We start from the raw sequence: 14649 nt of genomic DNA on the forward strand, positions 1-14649 counted from the left end.
GAACTAGAGTCTATTAAGCTTTTAGGCTTTTGAGCAGCAGTTCAGATGAGAGCCATTTGGATGAAGACACAGAGGCTTCCAGTTTGAGGAAATGAGATCAGCTGAGGAATTGGTGAGGTGAGGTTAGCTGTGGCTGGTTCTGCTTCTCTGATTTTCCAGCATTCACCCCAATAACTGTCACCAGGTTTGTTTTTATTAATAAGACCTTTTAAGATTCGTCCAACATGGGCGTTGTTCACACCAAGACTGTGAAGAAGGTGGCCTGGGTCATTATTGAGAAGTACTACACGTGCCTGCATAATGACTTCCACACCAACAAGTGCATGTGTGAGGAGATGGCCATTATCCCCAGCAAGAAACTCTGCAACAAGATAGCCAGCTATGTTACACATCTGATGAGGAAAATTCAGAGAGGTCCTGTGAGAGGTATTTCTATCAAGTTGCAGAAAGAAGAGAGCGAAAGGAGAGATAATTATGTTCCTGAGGTCTCAGCCCTGGATCAGGAGAACGTTGAGGTAGATCCTGACACCAAGGAAATGCTTCTGGACTTTGGGAGCCTCTCTAACCTGCAGGTCACTCAGACTACATTTGGGATGAATTTCAAAACACCACATGGAGCCGTTTGAATCTGTTCTTTCATATTTCCAATAAACCTGAAAACAACAACAACAAAAAAATTGGTAGTCAGTAGTAATGGGAAGTACTTTAAAAGCTGGATATGTCCCTGAAAAAAGAAATTGAAGAAGATCTCAGAAAATGGAAAGATCTCCCATGCTCATGGATAGGCAGAACTAACATAGTAAAAATGGCAATCTTACCAAAAGCAATCTACAGATTCAATGCAATCCCCATCAAAATACCAACACAATTCTTCACAGACTTGGAAAGAATAATACTCAACTTCATATGGAAAAACAAAAAACCCAGGATAGCCAAAAGAATTCTGTACAATAACACAACCTCTGGAGGCATCACGATCCCTGACTTCAAGCTCTACTATAGACCTACAGTAATAAAAACAGTTTGGTACTGGCATAAAAACTGACATGTGGACCAATGGAATCAAATTGAAGACCCTGACATTAATCCTCACACCTATGAACATATAATTTTTGACAAAGAAGCCAAAAGTGCACAATGGAAAAAAGAAAGCATCTTCAACAAATGGTGCTGGCATAACTGGATATCAACATGTAGAAGGCTGCAAATAGATCCATATCTATCACCGTGCACAAAACTTAAGTCCAAGTGGATCAAGGACCTCAACATAAATCCAGCTACTCTGAACCTGCTAGAAGAGAAAGTAGGAAGTAGTCTTGAACACATTGGCATAGGAGATCACTTCCTAAATAGAACACCAGTAGCACAGACACTGAAAGAAACAATCAATCAATGGGACATCTTGAAACTGAGAAGCTTTTGTAGAGCAAAGGATACGGTCAACAAGGCAAAGCGACAGCCTACAGAATGGGAAAAGATCTTCACAGAGGACTGATATCCAGAATATATAAGGAACTCAAGAAGTTAGACATCAAAATGCCCAACAGTCCAATTAAGAAATGGGCTACAGAACTAAACAGAGAATTCTCAACAGAGGAAACTCAAATGGCTGAAAGACATTTAAGGAATTGCTCAACATCCCTAATCATCAGGGAAATGCAAATCAAAACAACTCTGAGATACCACCTTACGCCTGTCAGAATGGCTAAGATCAAAAACACTGAAGACACCTTATGCTGGAGAGGATGTGGAGCTAGGGGAACTCTCCTCCACTGCTGGTGGGAATGCAAGCTTGTACTACCACTTTGAAAATCAATATGGTGCTTTCTTAGAAGATTAGGAATCCATCTCCCCCAAGATCCAGCTATACCACTCTTGGGCATATACCCAAGGAATGCTCAACCACATCACAAGAGCACTTGTTCAGCTATGTTCATATCAGCATTGTTTGTAATAGCCAGAACATGGAAACAACCTAGATGACCTTCAGCTGAAGAATGGATAAACAAAATGTGGTCCATATACACAATGGAATACTACTCAGCAGAGAAAAACAATGACATCATGAGGTTTGTAGACAAATGGATGGATCTAGAAAAAATCATCCTGAGTGAGGTAACCCAGACTCAGAAAGACAAACATGCTATGTAATAACTCATAGGAGGATACTAGATGAGGAACAAGGATGACTGGACTGTTACTCACATCACCAGGGAGGCTACCTGGAAACAGGACCCCAAGAAAGACACAGGGATTGCCCAATGAAGGAGAAATGGAAGAGATCATCATGAACAGCCTGGACATGAGTGGGGGTAATGAAGGGCGAGGGTCGAGGGAAAGAGAGCTTGGGGGAGCGGGAGATCCCAGCTGGATCAACAACAGAGAGGGAGAACAAGGAATAGGAGACCATGATAAATGAAGACCACATGAGAATAGGAAGAAGCAGAGTGCTAGAGAGGCCCACAGAAATCCACAAAAAACAGACTGCTGGCAATGGTTGAGATACAGCCCGAACTGACCTACTCTGATGATGGGATGGCCAAACACCCTAATTGTCGTGCTAGAAACCCCATCCAATGACTGAGGTATCTGGATGCAGAGATCCATGGCTATGCCCCTGGTGGATCTCTGGGAGTCCAATTAGCGAGAATGAGGAGGGTTTATATGAGCGAGAATTGTTGAGACCAAGGTTGGATAAAGCACAGGGACAAATAGCCAAACGAATGGAAACACATGAACTTTGAACCAATGACTGAGGGGTCACCAACTGGATCAGGCCCTCTGAATGGGTGAGACAGTTGATTGGCTTAATCTGTTTGGGAGGCATCCAGGCAGTGGGACCGGGTCCTGTGCTCATTGCATGAGTCGGCTGTTTGAAACCAGGGACCTATGCAGGATCGCTTGGCTCGGCCTGGGAGGAGGGGACTGAACCTACCTGGACTGAGTCTACCAGGTTGATCTCAGTCCGCAGGGGAGGCTTTGGCCTGGAGGAGGTGGGAATGGGGGGTGGGCTGGGGGGAAGGGGAGAGGGGTGGGAGTGGGGAAAACAAGGGAATCCGTGGCTGATATGTAGAACTGAATTGTATTGCAAAATAAAAATACAAATTAAAAAAAAATCAATACAAAAGTTCAATAAAAAAATAAAATAAAGAAAAAAAAAGCTGGATATGATTCCATGACATTGTTCAGGCCAGTCTTTTTGGTCAAATGCAAGTAACTGTAGGTGTTTTACGTTTGTGACTATAATATGTATAATGTGTCAAGAGGCTATGATTTTGCAGCCCCTCCTCCTATCTTCTGGCTTTTACATTCTTCATGTCACCTCCTCCATGATGTTCCCTGAGCCTTAGAGGACATAGTATAAAGTCTTGTTTAGGAATGCGCACTCAGCTGTCACTTATTCTAAGCTTCATGGCTGTCTTTGCATTCACTAAAGATGCTTTGCTGAATATGGATGAGAATAGCTGTTGTCTACATGTATAAACACAGATATTTAGAAGACAAATGATACTATCTCAATTTAGTTAATCAACTAAAATTTAAGTTACCCCTTTGGGCCTATGACCTTCTTAGATATGGGTGGTTGATTAGGTTTACAGAATGGGTTGCCTCCTGTGGAGGAGGCTTCATATTCAATCAGAGGGTGCTAGGTTACCCATACAACAGTGCATCTTCTGTGGAAGGTTGATTGTGTAGTTCACAGGGTCCACAGTTAATTAATGTTGATATCCTTGTTTCCTCAACTGCATGCATAGAACTCATTTGAAAGCTAGCCAGTGGAAGAAAAATTCAGACTTAGTTCCAATTTGTTCTTCTTGAAACCAAAGTGTGTGGAGTGTTCATCATTTGGTCTTGTATTCTTGTTCTGCTGAAGATTTGTAGTCACAGACTTTTTTGATTGCTTATTCATTTATTTCAAGTGGATTTGGAAAACTAAATCTACCACTAACAAGTTACATTCTTAATTCTTTCTCCAACCAAGAATGGTTTTATAATAAAGTGGTTTGAACTAAGTAAACAAGGTGGAATAATTTTTCCTTATTACCACTATTTGTGTGTGTGTGTGTGTGTGTGTGTGTGTGTGTGTGTGTGTGTGTGTGTGTGTATTACCTGTACTGGGTTTGTAGCATAATTTCATATTAACTTAGTGAAACTTAGTGAAGATAATTCTTGGATTAAAGAGTCAGAGATCTGAGCATTCTATATTCTCTTATTCTCTACACTTTGACCAGTTGAAGGATTCTATATTAATCTGTATTTACTGCAAATAGAAGCGTCACTGATAAGTGTTGAGAGATGCAATAATCTATGGGTTTAATGATAAGTCATCAGAAGTTGGTTTAATACTATTTCTATCACCTATTTTCATTACTCTGGTAGATGAATAACAGTCAGGAAGTAATTTGTGTCTTTCATGATGTCTGTGCCACTATTGTACAAGAGGACATTTCTCGCCAGGCCAGTAGTTATTGTGGCTCCACTTCTATTTTGGCATCTAAATCATATCTCCTCCTCCCATGGTTCATGCATTATTCCAATGGGGGTGGGAGCAGAAAGACTTTAAGAGCCAGAGATTGTAGATGAATACAAAGAAAGTATCCTCACAGTAATTGTGGTAGCAGGCACAAGACCCATCCAAATTCAAGCCAAAGCACATTTAACCATCATAGTGGAGATGGTCACAGAGACCTACCCATAGCTGAGGACTATTGGCATTTGATAGATACTAGGGGGATAGTCAGTTTCCTATAAGAGTGTTGTCCCTGGTAAGTCAACCCTGTTCCAGTAGAAGGCCAAATATCTAAGAACTATAAGTAATACAAACTGAACTTGATGAGTTGAAAAAAATATAAAAAAATTGGGTAAGTAGTGAAGAAAAGTAGATCTTGAAGGAGTTAAGAGAGAGTGAATATGATCAAAACACAGTATAAAAAATTTCTCAAATATCTAATAGAAAGAAATCAAAAGAATTTTATTTTAAAACCACCAAATGAAAAAAACGTACACTTTATAAATTTCTTCCCATATGTTTGCTCAGAGCCATCAGTAAAATCCTTGTATTTTTTACTTTGTTTTATTAAGAAATTCTTTATTTATCTTACAAACAATCACAGACCCCCAGCTTCCCTCCTCCCACCCCCCCATCTTTTGCCCCAACCCAACCCCTATTCCCTCCTCTGAAAAGATAAGGTGTCTCTTGGGGAGTCAGTAGAGCCTGGTACATTCAGTTTAGGCAGGTGCAGGCCCCTCCCCCTGCATCAATGCAATGCAAAGTGTCCCATCATAGGTAATGGGCTCAAAAAAGCCAGCTCATGCACCAGGGATGAATTCAGATCCTACTGCCAGGGGGACCCCTAGAGATCAAGCTACAGAACTGTCATGCTTATGCAGACAGCCTAGTCCAGTACCATGGAGGCTCCACAGCTGTTGGTCTAAACTTCATGAGTTCCCACTAGCTTGATTTGGTTGTTTCTGTAGGTTTTATAAATCGTAATCTTGATATCCCTTGCTCATAGAATCCCTCTTTGCTCTCTTTGATTGAACTCCTGGAGCTTGGCCTGGTGATTGGCTGTGGATCTCTTCATCTGCTTCCATCACTTACTGGATGAAGGCTCTATGATGACAGGGTATTCAACAAAATGATTACCAGGGTAAGCCAGTTCAGGCACCCTCTCCACTACTGCTAGAAGTCTTATGGATTCTTATGGTCATCCTTATGGATTCCTGGGAACTTCCCTAGCTCCAAGTTTCTCCCTATCCCCAAGATGTCTCCCTCTATCAAGGTATCTCTTTCATTACTCTCCCACTCTGTCCATGTTCCAGCTCAACCATCCCATTCTGTTATGTTCTTATCCCCCATCCCTTATCCTCTATTGCCCTCCCCCTTACTCCCAGTTTACTCATAGAAATCTCATTTCCCCTTCCCAGGGTGATCCATTCATCCCTCTTAAGGTCCTCCTTGTTACCTACCCTCTCTGGAGCTGAGGTTGTAATCTGGTTATCCTTTGCTTTACAATTAGTATCCACTTTTGAGTGAGTACATGCCATGTTTGTCTGTCTGAGTCTGGATTGCCTCACTCAGAATGATATTTTCTAGTTCCATACACTTGCCTGCAAATTTTATGATGTCATTGTTTTTTACTGCTGAGTAGTACTCCATTGTGTAAATGTGCTACATTTTCTTTATCCATTCTTCAGTTGAGGGCTATCTAGGTTGTTCCCAGGTTCTGGCTATTATGAGTAATGCTGCTTTGAACACAGTTGAGCAAGTGTCCTTGTGGTATGATTGAGCATTTCTTGGATATACACCCAAGAGTGTAACATTGGGTCTTGAGGTAGATTGATTCTCAATTTACTGATTTCCAAAGTGGATGTACAAGTTTGCACTTCTACTTACAGGAGAGGAGTGTTCCCCTTGCTCCACATCCTCTTCAACATAAGCTCTCATCAGTGTTTTGAATCTTAGCCATTCTGATGGGTATAAAATGGTATCTCATAGTTGTTTTGATTTGCATTTCCCTGATGACTAAGGATTTTGAGCAATTTCTTAAATGTCTTTCAGACATTTGAGATTTTCATGGTGATATTTTATTTATGCTGAAATATGGTGATATTTTATTTGTGCTTTAATAAAGCTTACCTGCAGATCAGAAAAAAATAGCAAGCTAATTTAAGTAAACAATAAGTCAAGTAGCACATGCCCTTTATCCCTTAGCAGGCAGGATGTCTGTGTGTTCAAGGCCACACTAGGGAACAGAGCCAAGTGTGGTGACACACGCCTTTAACCCCAGTACTAATCATAGAGGTCTGGATGTCTGTACAAACAGATAGAAAGTGATGGGGCTGTGTAGGAAGAGGAAGTGAGGTAGCTTGGCTAAGACAGCCAATGAGAGGGCAGAACAGCAAGAGAATAAAGGCATGGGTAAGACAGGAAGTAACTCACATTTGGAAGATGCAGAGTTGGTGAGGTAAGGTTGGCTGGTGGCTTTCCCTATTTCCCTGATCTAAGGTTTTCACTCCTATATTTGGCTCCATGTTTTTTATTTAATAAGACCATTTAGAAATTCATCTACAGATTCTTCTATTGAGAATTCTCTGTTTAGCTCTGTAGCCCACTTTTTTTATTAGATTGTTTGGTATTTTGATATCTAGTTTCTTGAGTTCCTTATATATTTTGGAGTTCAGCCCTCTGTCAGATGTGGGGTTGGTGAGGATATTTTCCCATTCTGTACATAAAGCTTACTTTACCCAGCAGGGCTACATAAGGGAATTATTTGACCACAGGAATAGTTATTAGGTATTTGGAAGGGTCTACACTTGTACATGCAGTATGATTTGATCTAGCAAGGTGGAGGTCTTTTGCCCTGCCCCTTGACATTGTTATAGAAAGCCCTTTTGAAGAGACAGAAGGGGTCAGTGGAATTTGTTTTTTGTTGTTGCTGTTGTTTTTCTTTCTTCTAGCTTTCTTTTCTTTTTTTTCTCTTTTTACTAAGAAATTTTCTATTGACTTTACATGCCAACCACAGATTGCCCCCTTTTTCCCTCTTCCCACTCCCCCCAACCTTCCCCCCAAACCTACCTCCCATCCCCACATTTTCCAAATCAAGGTCTCCCATGGGGAGTCAGCAGAGTCAGCAGAGCCTGGCATATTCAGTTGAGGCAGGTCCAAGCCCCTCCAACACACACACCAAGGCTGTGCAAGGTGTTACACCCTAGGCACTGGGTTCCAAAAAGCCCACCCATGCACCAGGGATGGATCCTGATCCCCCTGCCTGGGGGGCCCTCAAATAGTTCAAGCTAAACAACTATCTCCCATATCCAGAGGGCCTAGTCTAGTCCTATAGGGGCTCCACAGCTATTAGTCCATAGTTCATGGGTTTCCACTGGTGTGGCTAGTCATTTCTGCAGGTTTTCCTATCATGATCTCAATGTTCCCTGCCCACAGAATCCCTCCTCTCTCTCATTGATTGGATTCTTGGAGCTCAGTCTGGCACCTGGCAGTAGATCTCTGCATCTGCCTCCATCAGTCACTGAACAAAGGCCCTATGATGGCAGTTAGGGTATTCACTAGACCGGCCACCAGAGTAGACCAGTCCAGGCACCCTCTCGACCATTGCCAGTAGTCCAAGTTGGGGTCATCCTTGTGGGTTCCTGAGAGCTTCCCCAGCACCCTGCCTCTTCCTATTCCCATGATGTCTTCATTTATCATGGTATCTCTTTCCTTGCTCTCCCACTCTGTCCCTGTTCCAGCTTGACCCTCTTAATTCCTTGTGTTCTTATTCACCATTCTTTGCCCTCCATTACCCCCCTCTCCTTGCGCCACTCCCAGTTTTGCTCATGTCAGTGGATTTTGATCCAGGTCCTGTGGTAATACTGTGTTCCCCAAAATATTGTGCACCCTAATAAACTTATCTGGGATCAGAGAAAAGAACAGTCACTAGATACAGTGGCCAGAAAATGGTGGCACACACACCTTTAATCCTAGGATTCTGAAGTCAGAGATCCATCTGAATCTCTGTGAGCTCAAAGCCACACTGGAAATGATCAGGCATGGTGACTCACGTCTTTAATCCCAGGAAGTTATGGCAGGAAGCAGAAAGGTGTTTAAGGCATGAGGACCAGGAACTAGAGCCTGGTTAAGCTTTTAGGCTTTTGAGCAGCATTTCAGATGAGCAGCTTAGGAATTGGTGAGGTGAGGTTAGCTGTGGCTGGTTCTGCTTCTCTAGTCTTCAAGCATTCACCCCAATACCTGGCTCCAAGTTTGTTTTTATTAATAAGACTTTTAAGATTTGTGCTACAATGTCTTTTCTCCTCTCCACTATCTAAAAGTTCTTTCTTTTCTTTTCTTTTTTTATCTCTCTCTCCTCCTCATAGGAACCCTGTAAAAGATGGGAGCTGCCCTCCCTACAGCAGAATGTCTTTCTAAACCAGGTAGCTTGATTTATCTTAACTGCCTCAAACATCATGATTCATTTAAAGACATTTCTTCGATCTTTACTGTTTATACCTACAGACAGTGTTAAAGAAAAATCCATGGGGTAGAGTACATTGACAGATAAGCAAGGTTTTTGTTTGTTTGTTTGTTTGGTCTCTCCCTCCCCTAACTAGGAAAGTTGTTTCTGTATTCTAGCTCTTGGACACAAAGTAAAGTGGTCACAATCAAGTGGGATGCTGACTGTGAAGGACAAGGATAGGGATGAAAATATTTTAACAACCATTTTTGATAAAATGATGTCCCTGTTGGAAATATTCTTCTCTGAAAACCTGCTTATTTCTTTTAGACACAAACTTCATTCATCATATGGTCAGCAACCTGACCTATGTTTTTTCTTATGTCTCCCTAAGAATTCCATGTTTTAAAACTATTGTTACACACTGCCATGTAGCTGTAGACCCCTAGCTGACTGCACTTCTTTTCCTAGAAACTTAATCAAACATACACATCTCTACGTTCTGGAGCAGGCATCCTGGGGCACACAAATTGGGATTAGTGACCGACCCTGCTATTCATTCTGACACTGTACACCATGGATCACATTCTTTTAATGAACAGCAGGGGATAAGAGAAAAGGCAAGCGTCATTAGCCAAAAGTTAGCTGAGGATTCAAAAACTATTCACTTGATTCTAAGAAGCTCTTCTGAAAAGAAACCCTTTGGCTCCTGCATCTGTGTAACAAACAGTATCCCCAAGGATGATTTGTCCTGGCCTTTAGCACAATAAAACATATGCCAAGTTTGAGTCACATGTATTTCCTTGTTCACTTATCTATTATTAAATTTCTGGCATGATTTAAGAGAATTAGCTACTGTCTCTGAGTTTGTGGATTGTAGCATAGCTATTCTTTATTTTACAGCTAATAGCCACTTATGAGTAAGTATATATGGTGATGACCTCAGCTAAGACTCCTAGCAATAGTGAATATGTAGCCTGAACTTGCCATGTCCTGTAGCTGGAGAATTTCTCTCCAGCTCCCACCAAGTCCCAGCAGTCCTACAGCCCACTTGTAAAATAAACACACAGATTCTTATACTATTTAAGCTGTTTGGCCTAATGGCTCAGGCTTCTAACTATCTAGTTCTTAGATCTTAAATAAACCTATTTCTATAAATCTATACCTTGCCACATGGTATACCAGTATCTTACATGTTGGTACTCATGGTGGAGGCTGGCAGCATCTCTCGACTCAGCCTTCCTATTCCCAGAATTCTCTTCTCTGCTTGTCCTGCCTATACTTCCTGGCTGGCTACTGGCCAATCAGCATTTTATTTATGCAAAGCGATATCCACAGCAATGTCCTGTGACCAGATTTGTTCCTAGCCCAATTGTCATCAAAGCAGCTTCATCCACTTTGTTGGAAACAGATGTAGGCCCACAGCCAAACAATAGGTGGAGTTCTGGGAATCCTGTAAAAGAGGTAGAAAAAGGATTGTAGGAGACAGAGGGGTCAAGGATACCACAAGAAATCTCACAGAATCAACAAATTTGGGCTCATGGGGCCTCATAGATACTGAATTGACAACCAGGGACTGTTGTCAATTGACAACCAGTACATGGGACTGATGTAGGCACTCTACATATATGTGGCAGTTGTGGAGCTTGGTCTTTTTGTGTGACTCCTAACAGTGGGAGCAGTGACTGTCTCTGACTCTTTTACAAGCTTTTGGTATCATACTCCTCATACTGGATTATCTTGCCCAGCCTTAACACAAGGAGAAGTGATTAGTCTTATTGCAAGTTTATCTGCCATGGTTTATTGATAACAATGGGAGGCCTGCCCTTTTTTGAATAGAAATTGAGAATGAGTGGATGTGGAATGCAGACTGAAGGTGGAGGGGTGGGGATGGGAGGAGAGAAGAAAGAGAAAACTGTGTCTCGGATGTAAATAAATACATAACTTTACTTTTTTTAAAAAAAGGCAGAGAATTAGTTTTGGAAAGTAAACCTACTTACAGGAAGCTTTGTTTAGTGGAGAATTTTTCCATGCTCAATATGCAAAGACTTAAACACAACAGCTAAGAGATGATGGTCAGGGATTTATATTTGAAACCACCCTTATTGGGCTACAGATTCAACTAATTAAGAAGTGTTACTGAGAGAGGTATTTTCTATGTTCTTTGTTCCATCTTCTGTTACCTCTTTGCTCTATTGCCTACTTTCTTGACTAGTGCCATGTGTCAGTATTCTTCCTGTTGAAGACTGTGTTCTGGGTTAGCTGAGGTACCGAGGTAATTGCATTTCATATTTGCCTATTATTAGGTCATTAGGTTGTCTTTAAGCTTCTTGACATTTAAGTGGTCTCAATCCATAACATAGTATATTTTTACATTTCTTACATGATATTTATAAAAGCTTAGTTTTAATCATTTATGGTAATTAATTTTATCATAATACATATAAATATAGTATAAGCTACAATAATATTTAAAATTAATCAGTTAAATTGTGATCCATAGCCAGAGACGTAGACAAATTCTTATGCCATGAGCAAGCAGCTGGTACAGGAATGGTAAAATTACCATATAGGGTTGTGAGATTTGTCTCCTAAGTAACTTCAGAGCAATCTCTGGAGTTAAACTAGCTGCACAAGCACACAGGATACTCTTCACAAACAAGTCTGTATCCTTGTGAGGTGACACAAATACATAAAATCAAACTGCTGCCCTGCCTCCTCTAGATGGTTCATGGTTTGTTTTTTTTTTTTTTTTGTGGGACTTTTTGCTGTTATTGTTTGTGGTTTTTTATTGTTAGTTTTGGTAAAGCTTAAGATAACAAAGATTACTGTAGCATGGAATGGATCTGACATGTCCACAAAAAATTCCTGTTTAGATGGTTTAATTTCCAATGCAGTAGTAGTGTTCGTAAGTGGGACTTGTGGGAAGTGGCTGAATCAAGGATCTCTGACCCCATAAATGTAGAAACCCATTTTTTTTAACCATAACACAATGAATGTGAGGAAATAGGCTTTCTTACCAAAAAAGCAAAAAAAAAAAGTGTCTTTTTACTCTATTTGTTTGATGGTCTGCCTGTCAGGAGATAACATGTCACACAGTCCTTGCCACAGTGTCTTGCCTTACTAAAGGCTGGGAAACATAGTTCCATGTGGCCATAAACCTAAAGTGATGACCCAAAAATATTCTTCTTTTGAGAAGTCTTGTTTAAGCGTTTTGTCTTAGGGATTAGAACATGATTTCTTGCTGTATTGTGTTTAAGTGACTTTGTTTTGTTTAATTATGATTGATGGCTAGATAATACAGCCCACAATATATCATATAAACATATTATAATAGATAAAATATTAGAATAATACCATTGTAAAGAATGCAGGTTGAGGTAGAATGCTATGCATAATCCTCCGTTTTTTTAACTTAATGCTCCAAACCTATGAATATGGAAAATAGAAAAATGTAATTAAGAGGCTTGAACTTGAAGATATTTGCCTGCATCATCAAAATATGCCAAATTTAATCACATGATTTTTTTTTTTTTTTTTTTTGGTTTTTCGAGACAGGGTTTCTCTGTGTAGCTTTGCGCCTTTCCTGGAACTCACTTGGTAGCCCAGGCTGGCCTCGAACTCACAGAGATCCGCCTGGCTCTGCCTCCCGAGTGCTGGGATTAAAGGCGTGCGCCACCACCGCCCGGCTTAATCACATGATTCTTAAAAGTAGAGAATATTTTCCTGCTGTGGTTAGAGAAAGATGTAATAAGAGAAACATTAGAAAGGTGGTGCACTTCTGGTTTGGAAGACAGGAAATGAACTCACCCACATAAGGCAAGCAAGAAAAGACAGGGAAAGGGATCTTCCCTGTTAGTAATTTTTTTCTTTATGACAAAAACATTTGAGCAAACAATTTATGAGGGAAAGACTTTATTTTTGGCTCATAGTTGCTTTCAGTCAGAGTCTGATGGACCAATGCTTTGACCTGAAAGACAAATACTATCCAGGTGGCAGAAATGTATTGGAGCATATCTTATTACCCACGGCAGCCAGGAAGCAAAGTGATGGGACAAGGCATGCCTTTCCAGGGCACACTGCCAGTGACCTGCTTCTTCAATGACACCCCACCTCCTAGTTTGACCTCCTTATAATGCAATCACATTATGAATCCATCAAGAGAGTAATCCACTGATTAGATTAGAACCATCTGGATCCAATCACTTCCCAACTGCTCAAGTGCTACCAATCACTCCTTTAACAAGAGCATACTCAGGATATTTCACCATAAATCTGTACAGTTCTCTAGATTTTCCCAGAGCAACAGAGCCCAGGCAATGCTTTAACTTGATTCAGTGCTGGAAGACTTCTTACCTATAAGACTGTAGTGCTAAGCATGTACAAATTTATGTCAGAGTTTCTATCAAGCAGTTGGTTAGAACCCAATACAGACATGATAGAAACAATGCACAGATAGAAGTACTCATTCTGTCATTCTCATACATATCCAATGTTCACATGATTCTGCCAAAGATTAATTCAGTTTATACATATAGAACAAAAGAGAATGGGTTAATAGCTAGAGTAAACATGAGTGAGAACAAGATTACTAATAGATCCTGCTTAGATTAACAGCAAAATGTCTACAAGGTGAGTGTGGTTACAATATGGCTTATGATTTTGTGGTTAGCTATAATATTCATTGCTTTTGTTTATAAATTATTATTATAGCTGAACTTTTGGGCACAGTTCTGAATGGTTACACAGTTAATTAACTGTAGCTACCTCCATCAAAGGAATGTCTGATAATACAGATGGAATGAGTACAGTATCCCAGAGGGTCATTTGGGAGGAGGGGAGTGGTTAATAGGAAGGCATTTCAAGATTTTTCACCTCCTACAAAAATATTAGAAACCATATTTTGTTCAGAATTAAATTTTATAAATGTCAAAGCTAATGGTCCATTTAAGATGAATATACAGTTGAACAGAAGATGTAGCCAATCACCCAGGACACATAAATTAAGTCATATTCCATCAGATTTGAGTTTATAAAAAATACAAAAATTAGATTTCCACATCTAGTGAAATACTTTGCAGCCTTAAATGCTCTGGGAAAGGAATTTTCCCTTCCAGGTGAAGCTGTAGGTTGAAAACCCAAGCTACCTTGTAAAAGCATTTTCACATCCACCTGCTTGGACTTTGTCTTCCCTGGGTGAGTAGTGTTCCCTGAGTCTCTGGCAGTTATCTGACCTGTGGTGAGTGCCCTGAGTAGTGTGTCCCTAGTCATCTGACCATCAGTAAGTGCAACACTAGTGTGCCCTGCATCTCTGTTGGTCATCTGCCCTTCAGAGAATGCAGTGAGGAGTGTACCCTGAGTCTCTGGCAGTCATCTGACCTTCAGTAAGTGTAGGATATTTTCTCTTTACTGTTTACTCTGTGCTTTCAGAGGGAAAATCTCATTTTGCCAATGTTCCATCCCCTTAATTTAGCTGGTATATGCTTTGTTAAAAGGGAAAGGTCACTGAGGACCAAGGTATTGGAAACCAAACTTTTGTCTCTAGATGGCAGTGGAGACCTGCTGAATTTGACTAAATTCCACTCCTGGTTGATTAGCATAGAAACCATTGCTCAAAAGAAAAAAATTCGACCCAGGAGAGTCAATTCAGGACCTAACAAGTATTTGACATTAATTGTTTATTAATAGAAATAAAAGA

The 14649-nt window shown here is 40.5% G+C and overlaps 1 protein-coding gene across 1 annotated transcript; it reads left to right on the forward strand.

Annotated features, from left to right (window-relative positions):
• Nucleotides 1–224: 224 nt before the first annotated feature.
• Nucleotides 225–626, forward strand: LOC128097885 (40S ribosomal protein S17-like). The gene has a single exon (XM_052718726.1). The coding sequence runs from the start codon at nucleotides 225–227 to the stop codon at nucleotides 624–626; it is 402 nt and encodes a 133-aa protein (XP_052574686.1).
• Nucleotides 627–14649: the final 14023 nt, after the last annotated feature.

Source organism: Peromyscus californicus, unplaced genomic scaffold (assembly GCF_007827085.1).
Source record: "Peromyscus californicus insignis strain IS unplaced genomic scaffold, ASM782708v3 Scaffold_5__1_contigs__length_169319896, whole genome shotgun sequence".
Lineage (NCBI taxonomy): Eukaryota > Metazoa > Chordata > Mammalia > Rodentia > Cricetidae > Peromyscus > Peromyscus californicus.

Excerpts from the sequence above, each read along its gene's own strand:
- LOC128097885 (XM_052718726.1), top strand. The coding sequence starts at position 225 with ATGGGCGTTGTTCACACCAAGACTGTGAAGAAGGTGGCCTGGGTCATT.